At 34.9% G+C, this 14,291-nt stretch overlaps 1 protein-coding gene across 1 annotated transcript in view; it reads right to left on the bottom strand.

The window, feature by feature from the left end:
* Nucleotides 1–5,022: 5,022 nt before the first annotated feature.
* The window catches only part of LOC149530420 (uncharacterized), a 150,513-nt gene continuing 141,244 nt past the window's right edge, over nucleotides 5,023–14,291 (bottom strand). The window contains exon 18 of the mRNA XM_089808198.1: nucleotides 5,023–5,498. Coding sequence (XP_089664324.1) covers nucleotides 5,227–5,498 — 272 coding nt within the window. The 3' untranslated portion in view covers nucleotides 5,023–5,226. The remainder of the gene's footprint in view (nucleotides 5,499–14,291) is intronic.

The raw sequence follows: 14,291 nt of genomic DNA on the forward strand, positions 1-14,291 counted from the left end.
CTTCATAAATTGAATCATGCCAGAGATGCATCAGGAGATTCGGTATCCAGACCCAGATAGGGACCTTGTTAAAAGATTCAATTAGCAGATCAAAGTCCATATGCCACGGTTTGGCCATAAGAGGAAATCTGTTCTCCCATGAAAAATTGTTATTGCACAAAATAGTCTTCCTGTCTTTAACAAAACTAAATTTTACTATGAACAAACTTTTAGCCACCGAAAAGATGTGGACCTTACTATCTAAAATAGGCTTCCAATGCTTAGATATCCAAACATGAAGATTAGAAAGAGAGGGCCAAAAACCTCGAAATCTAAAGATAGCAACAAAAGAAGAGAGCTCATCTGTCGTACCAAAAATATTATCGACTGTTTTAGAGTCCAAGAGTACCCGTATAGGGTTTGAAACACAAATAGGGGAAACTTCACAGGGACGGGAAGGCCCAGATTGAACAGCTCGAGCACCATGAAGACCCACCTCAAATGCAGCCACATTGGCATAAGAGGCAGATCTACCCCCAGAAGGCATAGTAGAAGCCGACTCAAAACCAACAACAACAGTAGGAGGCAAAACACTCCCACACCCTGAACCTACAACCAAAGAGCAACTACCTACAACCAGCAAAGAGAGGCATGAAGCGCCCAAGCAAAAGAGCAGACCCGAAAACTAGCAACAGCAAAAACCCTAATATTCCTCCCAACGTCTACCTAATCCAAACCTCGAGCACAATAAAAGTCGTCCAGGCGTAGAGGCCAGATCGAAGCCAGGGGCCGAAGCTTCCACATTGTTACTTTGATGTTTTAACTTTTAAAAAAATAGTTTTGTAAACTTTGTAACATATTAGATTTATTTCTTTTGGGTTCTCGAGCGGGGCATTACATTACTTCATCTTTGAAGGATGTGGGAGATTCAATTATTAAAAAGATTTAATGAGAAGTTTGCTAAAACGAATTATAATTTGTTATAAGTGGAAGATTTCACATTTCTCAAAAAAGTGCTTGCTTCATTCAACTTGCATTATGAGGTGTTTGCCTCATTCAACTAGTATTATGCATGCAATTGTCTCTTTGAAAGTTATCAAGAAGAAAAGATTCATTGAAAGATGAAAGAGACTTAATATGGTCCAAAGGAAATGATCAAATGATAAGACTTTGTAAAGTCATAGTAAAGGTAGTTCAAAAGAGGCATGCAAAAAACTAAAAATTGTGATGATCTTCTAAACAACAAGGGAGTTTAGGGCAGCAAAATCTAAAACTTCATTGTACATGCCCTATTAATTGGGTCCCTTGAGGGGGGTGAAGATTGGAAAATCTTAAGGGATAAACTTCCTTGTCTTATTGTTGTATTTCCGGGATCATTGCAAATGTAATAGCACTACCATGTTTTTGGTGATATATATATATATATATATATATATATATATATATATATATATGACAGAAGTTATCAAACATCAACACTCCCTTTTAGCTAAGGAGATAAACACAAGACAAATATTACACCATTGGTAATATTAGGAGTGACAAATTTCAAGGATATCTTTGATTACAAGATATCTACTATTTTGATATCACATGTATTAGTCTTCTAGAACATCAACACATGATACTCACCAAATACTCAAGTAACATTTTGATATCATGAGTATTGGTCTTCCTGAATATCAACAAATGATATTCACCAAGTACTCAAGGTTTAATATCACATCATATATCATGTGTATTGGTCTTCCAAAATATCAACACATGATATTCACTAAGTACTCAATTAAGGTTTGATATTACATTTGATATCACAAGTATTGGTCTCACATAATATTAATGCATGATATTCACAAAATACTATGAGTAATGGCCTTCCAAAATGTCGATATGCAAGACATTCACCAAGTATTGTGAGTAATGGCCTTCAAAACATCAAGTTGCATGTTATTCGCCAAGTACTCTGTGCAATGGCCTCCCAAAACATCAATTTGCATAACATTCACTATGTACTCAAAAATGTTTATAAGGTATGTGCACATGCATTCTCATAATGTGTACCATATAAACATCCACCATGCAAGTGTAATATATCATGATCTGCATAGACATCATAAGATATTCATCATAATAGAAAACTAAGTTTTGTAACATTGTCTCCTTTCAATAACTTATGCAAATACAAGTGATAATCATTTGAAAGTCACCACTTCCTCATGATGTACACAAGGGGTAGGCTCATTAAGGTCATATAGTCACATAAGGACTTTGGAACTCCCTCTAAAAATCAAATCTGAGCTCCTAAACCAAAGTTCTTTTTGATGAAGTGTCATACTCCCTATGAATCTAATATTAATCCTCATTTTCTTGCAAGAACATTCTCAAAAAACATCAAAGCAAATAGCTCTTATAGTGAGTAGAAAGAAAGAGAGAGTACTATAATACTCGAGGATAATAATAATATTAGGAATAACCAATTATCCGTTAAAAAAAAAAATCATAAGTGAATAGTCTTTTCGCTCAAAACAATATAATTATTTTAATGTTCAAGTTACATTCTTATTTATAATTATACTTGAATTGCATTCTATTTTATATTCTTAATGACAATATTAGAAAAGTCAAAATATTACTAATAATTCAAATTATTAAATACCTATTAACATACCTTGGTGGCAGGTCCATTTTATGTGGACAACACTAATGATTATTATCTCTTTTCCAAGCTACTTGATCGGTCCACCATCCACATGGTCGCCTTGGTTCACTTATATTTTTATTGGTACCTTAATGATGTAAAGGACCCATGAATAGATATTACCTTGATTTACCCTAGTGGGTGCATGGGGGCAATAGCACCTAGTCATTGATCTTTATGTTATATTAATCAATGTCTTTGTATTTGTAAACTCGATGGCTCACACTTCTATTTGTATGATTGCTATGTTCGAATGGGACTCCAATGCCTTTACTGACCACACACTTCCTTACTTTACTATTTGCCCATGCTTTGTAGATACTTTCGTGGGCCCACTTCTAATTCACTATCCCTAACTGCCCTTGTTACACAATAGTGTTTTTAGATTGAACCAAATGTTAATCATTCCTATATGTCGAAGGGTGTCAAAACGATTTTATATGTTTGTTTGTTTTTTTTGTGGTTATTCCTCTTTTTGCTTGTTTGTGGGTGGTTATCTGGCAGGGATGTCCACGTTAGACCTATTCATAAAAATTACCTCTTCAAGATTCTAAAAAAATATTACTTCCTATGTGATCTTAGCAAGTGTGAAGATTTTCCAAAGTAGGCTTGTACAAGTGGAAGCTTGAGTTAAGTTTCGTGATCACAATTGCATATATTTGTAGGGCTTTTAATTATGTGAATGATATATGACTCTAGAAATAAAGTGTGGTCTTGTAAATGGAGATTTTGTATTGTTCAGTAGCTTCAATACATATTTTCATAAAGGCCCAAGAATTCAACGCCCATATAAAATTTTATCATCTCCAAGAGAACTTTTGGGTGGGGAACAAAATATTATCATTTTGAGAACAGTGTCTAACTCACCAATCATCTTATGGAAGTGTAAAATTTACTTAAGAATTATCAGGTGAGAAAAGAAGTTTAGAATCAGACAATGAGCCCGACAAGGATTTTTGAACCTCCATGGTCCAGCAATCAGCAGGAAGGATGTCAACACCTTCACATGGCAGCATGATTGAGATCAAGCTGCAAATTCTTTGATGATTAACAATAACACTCACTTGATCTCTTATGATGACTGAAACACTCGGTACGTTGTTGACACAATCTATTGAATCTATTCGTTAATTAGATTCTATCTGTCTGTCTGTCTGTATGTATATATATATATATATATAAACTTATATCTCAAATATAATGAACACATATATATAAATTATATCACATATATAACTAAATATAGGTTTATCCGACCGAAGCTCCTTATTTTAACTAAATATAGGTTTACCCATCAGCACTTATTTTAATTGGAAAATCCTCCATCCAAATGTTGGGTAAGTCACATATGTTATACATAGTATTGAAGGGATGCTGCATAGTCAGGGATCGTTTGAGGAATTCATGAACACCGTATTTAAACAAGAATAGCAATATCTAAATTTAACAACCTGTCTGGTCTAATAAACTATTGACATTGATGAGGGGAATTCATTTTAATTGGAAAAGCCTCCATCCAAATATTGGGTAAGTCGCATATGTTATACATAGTATTGAAGGGATGCTGCATGGTCAGGCATCTCTTGAGCAATTCATGAACACTGTATGCAAACAAGAACAGCAATATCTAAATTTATCAACCTATCTTGTCTAATAAACTATTGACATTGACCAGGTAAGTTCTTCTAGGTAACGGTTTCTTTAGAGATATTCAAAACTTTGGGAACATCTTCGAAAATAATTAGAGGGTGTCTGATATGAAATTGAGAAAATGATATAAGTTATTTGAGAGACCAAAACAAAAACTTCTCCATTAAATAAAAATTAACAATTAAATAGCAGGCACCACACGTGTCAATGATATTACCCTAACCAGAGCCTCAAGCAAAATGATTTATGATTATACGATATGTACTTGGAAGATAATTACATATAGGAACAATAGACGGGGTTTTGATTTAGATAAAGTGAATGGAGTTTAAAATGTTTGGTCTCCCTAGATAGAAAAAAAAATTAGATTCAATGCTACTACAAAAACTGCTAGTGGGTTCATTTGTGAGTCCTAATGGTTTTGCTCATGTCGCCTCTAGTATATGTTAAGTGAGTGAAACATGGAGTCATGTATTCTTTGAATGCCCTTCCACTGAGAAAGTGTGTAACTTTGTTTCTTCCATATGTGTGTAATCACCAAAACTGCAGGATTACACAAAGTCTACAAGGGTCAAACAAATTGAATCAGATCATCCCCAGCAATGTGTATCTATGATATACATTTAAAATGAATACTTCTAACCTAGCCATAGACACTCCTCTGATCTCATCAACATTTATGTATAATATATATATGCTACTTAATGATGTCTTCACATTGCATCCAATTAGAAAAAGAATAGAAAATGATACAATAAATACGGTTTGAAAACAGCCCAAACAAAACACCACCATGCCACCAGTTCTCTTTGTACAAAAATTTACAAATTAGATTAGTTATCAATGAAACAAATAATTTAAGAATTAGCAGTAGAATTGCTTAGCAAACAAACACACCCTTACTGTTGGAAGTTTCCAGTTGTACCTTTCCCACTCACCCAAATACCATTACTACCAGTTAAGCTATTATTACCATTCTGAACATTTGGTCCTAGACCTGTAACAATCCCCTGGGGAATTTGAATTCCAGGCAATGATGTTGAAGTAAGAACAGTTGGTGATGGCTGCAACGAATTCGGAAGATGTGAAACGGGAGCAGGTTGTACATAAGGCTGCTGTCCAGAAACAAAGGGAGCAGCTACACAAAATTGCATCCCAGGGATAGCAGCTCCTGTGATACAGAAACATGGCATAGGATTAAAAAATTTAGACCAAAAATACACGTGAAGAAAATAACCTAATGAAAAATAGATGTATTGTAGCCTCAGAGAACTAATGTGTTTCAAGAAGAAACTTCATTTTTACAATTAATCCAGCTTCCAATACGGCATTTGTCGAGCACTCAAAATTGGTTATCTCAATTGCAAATCAGTACCATAAACCAAAATCATGTGGCTTCAAAAGTTCTGTATATTATGATGTGGTTCTCCAAAATCTGAAATTGTCTTACACAAAGAAAAGGTGAAATCCATGCAACATACAAATTATGCAGTCACAAATGATATACAGAATATGATATTGAAGTGATATTCTAATTACCAATTATCTGTAATTGCATGGATATTCAATGTGCATTCACCAACATGAATCTATCTCCAACACCTTGTGCCTCACACGTTCTATGGTCAGCAGACCCATAGTTAAAAATTCTGCGAGTACTTGTGTGGGAAATTGGCTGGCGAGTAATCACCTGAAAGACTCGCGGTAAATTTATTGTTAACACAATGTGTTTTTGGGAAAAATCACACAAATATCTGCAACTCACAGAAAATCATGATGGGAAAAAACTTGGGAGATTTAGAGACTAAAAAGTGTTGATTTAATTTTTATTGTTCGTCAGTCATTTCTATGTGACAAACACTGCACAATTCTAATTTTAGGTTGTCGTCAAATCTTCATAATTGTGCTTGGGTTGATTCTAGTGCTCCACGTGTTGTCAAAATTTAATGAAGAAAAAAGCTTCAATACTAACATATAGGTTTATACAAGATGTCACTTCCAAATGTTAAGCTTTCTGAATATGATATGTAAGGCTTTCTTATCCATATGTGACAGAATTAAATCCACTGCAGACTTGCATTTGCTAGGAGATGTAACTGGCTCCTATAATGCAATCCATACAGATGTACAACATGTCATACCTATTTTAATTAGAAACAAAAAAACATTTAACTTCAAAGTAAATTCTGATGATTGCAGATAATGCTCATTGATTTATGAAAGTTTGAAACTAGTGTAAAACCTACTGATTAGCATTAAACTGGATCTCATACATATAAACTTGTATTGAAACTCTGAACTCATTTTTTGGTCTGTGAAGTGTATTGAACTCTAATTTTTATCTATATACTAAAGAATCAATAATATGGTCCTTAAATTCTGTTATGTGCATGCTTTTAAAGCATATTTTAGAGAAATACAGTTTTTTTATGTTCAATAAGTTTGCTGAGTTTTCCTTAAAGCTTTTTCCATGTCCCGAGTTCTAAAAAATTTGGATCAGCCAAGTACCTTGAGTGTTATACTTCTGAATAAGATAGTGTGTGAATTTTTAGCATCGACGTTTCGGATCAAACTCCATGATTCTTCATCAGGATTAAGATGCTAGAATTCACACACAATCTTACCCAGAAGCATATCACTAACATTTCATGGATCTAATTGCTAAGTTTGAGATTTTGAACTATGACTGCAACATTGAAGGCTGTAAACATGTTCTTACAGTGCTTTGGGCGGTTAGTAATACCATAAATTCAATGTACAACATTAAACCAGCCACTTTAGTGCCTACGTCAATTGCATTCTTTCCTTCACACTCAAACCCTGCTACTACATACATGTCAATAATAAAACAATCGAAACTACAGTGCAATCACAAGAATGCTTATTTGAGATTAACTCCAGCAATTATATGCTGGGAAGAACAAGAACTGTACTTCTGAATTGCTAACCCTTGTGCACAGTTGATTCATATTGCTACAAGGTGTTTAAATACTTGCAATAAAAATAACATAAGCATGTGAATGAAAGCAACATCAAGGTCAATTAACCTGGAGAAACCCAATCAGCAAAAAAATCTCCAACAAAATTATATTATCAATCAATTGAACAAACTTGTTCCCTCCAGGAGGACCATTGAAAACATCTTAAATTTCACAGTTAGTCCTCTCACTTGCAACATGGTAACTCAATGACAACAAAAACCATGTTAATATGGTAATGGGACATAACCTCTAATTGCCAAACCATCTCAAATAAAGAGTTAAATTATATTTCATCCTTTCAATAAGTTTCTCAACTTTTGGCACATGCCCCAATGGATGTACTTACGTCCAAGGATTAGTAGAAAAATCGACTACATCAAATGGAATGTCTCATAAACAAAAAGACAAAAGGAAAACTGATTTAACAATCTAGACAAGGTTTGGATCTTATTGTGTCAAACATGGTTTTGTGTGAATAGGGTATATGATATAATAACTATCCAGTTTCCCTCTTAGGTCCTTCTCACATCATGTCTCGAGTCATAAGAGTGAAACTTATGTCATTATCGTACATTGTCCTATGTTTAACAATATTAATTGCATTCTCATAATGTAATCATCTAGTATATTTGCATCCTTTAGAAGATAATATTTTGGCTCTCTTCCTCGTGAGTTCATTGAAGCTCCTAGATCTTGGGTGGCTATATCCATAGCCAGATCTTACATGGTATAGAGCATTATATACGAACTCTTAATGACATCAGAGCTTGTGGGATTACTTCTGGTTAATGAGAGAGAAAGAGAGATTTAAAAATGTGGTTGCTCTTGAAAAGTTGAGTATGCTGTTCTTTTACATCAAATGATGACTTGGAGAACAAATTAATTGAAAACAAAACCAGATTTAGTGGGTTTTCTCTTTGTAGCTTTGTATTGCAACTTGTTTCGGAAGATTCTTGAACTAAATATAAGCTCATCATTGAGCTTAAGGTGTTTAAAAAGTCAAATCAAATCCAATTGGTAGGAGCATTTTGGATCAAATTTGATATAGTCATCGCATCCAAGAGGCCTAATAAGTTAAGTATCAACTATCATTTGATCAAATTTGGAGTACTTTGCCTAAAGACCTTCTAGAGTTTTTATACCCCTTTCTCATGCAATTTTCTTTGTACTACCCTACAATCAAAACATATTTCACCCAATGATGATGTAGGCATCAACAAAATCTCAAAACCATTATTTATGCACTAGTGATATATTTAGAAATATTGTCATAGCTTGCAGGTACCCACAACTAATTACAGGGGCAACACATGGTATGTTCCCCCACAGCACCATTGATAGTAAACCAAACATCTCCTTAATGTTCAAAACTGCCTGTAGAAACCTTTCTGGCTACAAAGCAGCCATTTTTCTGTGAAACCACCATCCAATTGCCAATAAGTACTTTCAAGCAATATGACAGAGGTTTAGTGTTTTGTGTACAATAGGTATGGACTTTATAATGTTATATTCAAACAGCAATGATTAGAATTGGAATATTCTAGCATCAAAGAATAGTCCAAGGAACCTTAAAATATTCTATGCTGACAGCAGCATATCATTTTTCACCCCCAAACTTGCACCCTTCACCACTGGCAATTTGATTTTGCATTTGATATTCAAAGTCTCCACTTTAGGTCATACTAGCTCCTTTTCTTGAGCAATATTTTATCTAGGGTGGAATTTTGAGAGCTTTGCAGTATTGCAAATGTTCTTTTTCTTTTTTGGGGGGCATGCTGTTTTTTGAAAATTGTCAACTCTCATAGGTATTGCTATGCAGTACTTGTTTTGGGACAATCTCGGGCTTCATTCAAGTTTGTGCAATAACATTTTTGTTTATAGTTTAGCAAAATAATTTTTTAAATACATCTCATTTGAGTATTCTAGTTCATCTCATTCTGGCATAAAATTGTATGTTTAGTTTTATGGCCTAATTTGGCATGTGTAATGTACTAAGATCAAAACTACTTCATTGATTTGGAAGGTGGTAACAGCAATTCCACTAATTATATAAAGGGTCAAGATTATATAGAGGGTAGGGGGACTCATAACTGTATTTTTTTTCTTGGGGGAAGGGGGGAAGGGTGTAATCATGTGCTTTTGTTCGACTGAGTCTCTTGTGACTAAGTTTGAGGAACTACTAGCAGAAGCTTCAATTCATCCTTCTATGTTAACTTGGAAAGAGGAAACTATAAAGTCCTGCTGACATTGAAATTTAAAGCATTACAAATGGCTTAATCTCTTGCCATATCTCTCAGGACTTGTCCCCAAACCAAGTGTTCTAGGGTCTACATTGACAGTTTGTATGGAAAGAAAAGATTGGTTATGTCCTTAAATTATTGATTGTAATGTTGATAACTACAAAATCAGCCTCACAATCGACACTGAGTTCCCTCGTGGTCTTTCAAAACAAAACATGGTAGATGCATGGAGGTCTAGTTCATCCTCTATTCCTAGTAGATCGTACCTTGAACTATCTTTTAACTCTAGATGATTCTGAGAATGCACTATATGATCACAACTCAACTATGGTGTTTGACCATTGGGAAAGTCGTAAATATTGTGATTGCAAAGTGACTTATCCTGATACTGCTCCTTTGAAGTTTCTAATTGATTCTCTGGTTTCTAAATCCTATCACAACTTTAGAGGGTTTATCTTCTTTAAATATGAGTGGGCATCTTCAAGTTTAGGGTTATATAATTCCAACATTGCTAGATGCATTTAATGCTCACACTCAGGCATCTTGGTGCACACATCATCAAAGGATGAGTAGCCTGGTCAAAAGACATGCACAGATCTCATCTCCATCTATTAAATCAAAGTTAAATGTTGCTTCAAAGGAGGCTTCCAATGATTTCATGTAAGACGATCATCATCTTTCGGATACAACTACCTGAGATGCGTACTTGATAAATATTGCAAGCTTTTTTTGTGAGTTCTATCGTGCAGATTTGGAAGGCACTATTAAGGATATATTAATATCCTCTTTCCTGTTAGATATTTTAGACTGGCATCATCTTTTTGGAGTGTTGTGAAAGCATATATAGACCCTCTTGTCCTTTCCCAACCAGTTCTCCTGTCATAGTTTGCCAATGGCTTAGGGATTCTTGAGCAGCGTTCAGAATTGACATATTTGTTTTTGGATCATGTTCTATATCCATTTACACAAGGTTCTAGATTGTCACCTTCATCAATTAGACTGGGACTCCTAATTTAATTGTAACATTATTCCACACCAACATTGTGACAACTAAGTCGTGTCTAAAGACATCATACATATTGATCTTACTTCCCTCATATTTCATTCAAGAATGGGAAGCCATCCTATATACATCCTCAGCTTTGTTTCTTCTGAGGGAGAGAAATGTTGTTTAACAATCTTGATCATCTTTAACATTCATTGTCAAGAAAACACTGTCAATGCAAAAGACAATACCTTGAAGGAGGGTTGCTTCCTCTCTCTTATTTTCTCTTTAGTGAGCACTATTTCTCACATTAATTTTTTCATTCTCATGCCATAAAGAGCAGCTTATGTTCTTTCTTGTAAAATATGTTTTTCCAGATTATTGTGTACATCACTACCTCATTAACCTTTGTCATTTGAACCCATCTCTACAGTATTGTACATGTTTTCATTTTCTCCCTAATTGCACTTTAAGATGGGTAATAGTGTGAAAAGGTATCTTGCCTAGCAGGTTTCTTGAGGCCTTTCACGCTTATTAAATTTACTTAAGCCATTTTCACTTTGTGTCTCATGTCATCAGATGGAAGCATCATAATCTTCTGTTGTCCTTTGTTTCACCCTTGCCTGTATACAGAAAGGTTTCTCATTGTAATATCATAATGTAATCATATTGCCTATTTGCATACTTTGAAGAATATCTATTCCCTCATCTTCAATCTCTTATGCTTTCATTGAAGCTTCTAGATCATGGATGGGTATCTTGAAAGCCAAACTTTACATGGTATAGAGTAATCGATACCAACTCTAATGCATGGGGCAATTTCAATACTAGCCAAAATTGTAGGTTGTGTTCCTTCCATGCGTGACGTTCTCACCAGCTATTGAAATAGTAACACTATTTCATCCCAACCAATCATGTCATGCTCTATAAACTCAAAACGGATCACATGCCTAATGCATCATTCTTCCCCAGTTTTGATTGCGACTCTTAACTCTAAATACCTGCTTTTGATGACTAATCCACTCAACCAACAAAAAATGAATGTTTGTTTGACCAGTTTAAGCTTGACCAGTTTAAGCTCAACTGGGGTTCATAGCAATTCAAGATTTGATACATCCAATACAACAATATAATATTATTCTTTAGTTATACTATGATCAAGTCCCCTCAAAAATCAATGAACCCATGCCACTAACTTGTAGGAAACAAAAAGGATGTAAAATTGTTCCCCATTATCTTCATTTGCAAAATACTCGGCTCCTTTTATATGTTCACTATCAGGAGCATCAGATCAATGATTCCCTGCAATGGAGATCCCATTACGATGTCCAAACTTGTATCTCTTGCCTCTGATTTTGATCATCACCCAATGTGTTAGTCATTGCCACTCTCAGTTGTGGTAAACATTTAAGAAGGTCTGCCATCTTTATCAACAAAATTGTTTGGAGCAGCTATTAACAATATTATTTTCCAACTCCGATTGCAAGGAGTGTCATCACCCCACCATAAAGAAATACAAATGGAGAAATTAATGCAATAGAAAATTGAGTAACAAGTCAAAGATTATAAGACCAGGCAGCAATGGTAACTAAATAATTACTAAGGGACAGTGATTCTAATTGAAGGAGCAATGATAAAGCAACAGCAATTAGATCATGATAAACAGAAATTAAAACATATCCGTAATATTATAAACTGTGAATTTATTAGGAAAGGCAATGCTTGAAAGAACATTCAAATTTGATAAAAAAGAACAAAAGATAAAGAGAGATTTAACTCCTAAAGCAATGAGTAGTAAATAGTTAGGATAGAGATTAACTTGTTTGTGAATAGACGCCACACCCCAAAAGATAGCCACCTAATCACACACCACCATTAGTGATAAGGAAAGATATACGAGTAGAAGATTTTGGTTTGAAAAGGATCATCGAACCATCAAACAATCAACTCAAGGAACATGAGAAAACATCATCCAGTGATCCAATAAAGAGATCGGACTTCCAGAGACAACACATCCCAGCGTAACAGAATAACAGACCCAAGCAATCAAGCATATAGATCACATCAGGACTCTCTATATATTGCAGACATTAGCAATCTTATCCATCACGGTTGCATAAGATGAATGCTTAGTGTATGCATTGCAGAGATATTAGCTAACATATAATTCCTTTTTTGTATTCGACATAGATAATTATAATGTAAACTGCATATTCTAGAATATTAATCAGGAAAAATTGTATAGAGGCGAAGGAAACACAAGAAGGGAAGCAGATATGACATCTAAGTAGACCACCACATGATGGATGTCCAATGTGCTTGCCACTTGAGGCCAAGAGAGAGAGTGTCTAACCTTGGGGTTAAATAAGATGATTTTCAGGCACCCTATAGCAATTTCCCTTCGAACGATGGTTGACTATTGGAAGATGATAAAGGAGACATGACTAAGGAGTGCAAATACAAGCACCCCACTAAGTAGACCACCCAATATTGAATGGCCAATTTTCCTGCCACTTGGCTCCAAGCTAGTGAGTGTCCGCTCTTGGACTTAGTGTGGAGATTTCCTTTAGGTCAACCCATCATGCTCCCTCATTCAAACTCTTATGATTGGATACCAAAAAATCAATATAGATGTGACATGGCTTATCTAGTGAATTACAATTATTTATGTATTTGTACTTATATGTGAATTTACTAACCCTAATGGAAATATATGTGTACATATGTATGTTTGTGAGAGATTTAATGGCCACAGTTAGGGTAAATCCCAAAAGGGTGCATTACAATTAGTATCAGAGCACCAATCCTGCCAACTTGAAGGACAATAGATAGTTGATGCAACTTAGCCAAAGAGCTCAAAGGACCTTGCAAAGAGAGAAGAAGAAATTTGCATCCACTAATAACCCTACACCAAACAAAACAATGAGCAAAGAAATAGGTAACAAATCGAGGACCTTCATGGAGAAAACAACTCAAGCTCTCACGGAGCAAAATAAGAGAATGACTCATCTTCTCCAAGCCATTAAAAATATGATCAATAATCTTTGGTCCAACAAAGCCAACAGGAAGGACACCAACTCTAACTATTTGAAAATTAACTTCCCACCAAGGACATCTACCCCTAGACCAACAATACCTTGGGGAGAACACACAGTAGAAGAAGAAAATAATCCACCCATTAATGATGTTGATAAAATTGCTAAAGCGTACTCAAGACTAGATCCTAAAATTAGGAGAAATGTCTCCTATAGGGATTATTATGATGCTAAAACACAAGGGCGGGCAAGTAAAATGATCCTTCCCAACTTTAATGGATCCAAAATTATCATGATGTGTTCATGGGTCCAAAAGATGTACACCTATTTTCACTTAGTCCCATGACTGAAGAACACACCATGAAATTTTCCATACTCAACAACCGATGATTGGTGGCACCATGGCCTTATTATGTGGAAAGAGAAGCTAAACATGTAATATAGAGGCAATGTTCAAAAAAGAAGTAAAAGGAAATGCAAGCAAGAAAACAAAGGCACAAGGAAAAAGATCTTTACGCATCCAATCAAAACAAGGGACACTAAACAAATGCATCTTTTGGAGGAACAAATTTGTTAGTTACAACGCCCTTACATCCTCAATATCTAGAAATGGATTACTCAACCAATCTTCATAGTAAAAGTTGTAATAAGCCAACTTAAAATCTCTTCATATGACCCCCAAAGTTTCCTTGTCAAGAAAAAGGAAAAAAACACTTCGTATAA

Source organism: Cupressus sempervirens, chromosome 11 (genome assembly GCF_028749045.1).
Source record: "Cupressus sempervirens isolate cs-2001-9-10 chromosome 11, ASM2874904v1, whole genome shotgun sequence".
Lineage (NCBI taxonomy): Eukaryota > Viridiplantae > Streptophyta > Pinopsida > Cupressales > Cupressaceae > Cupressus > Cupressus sempervirens.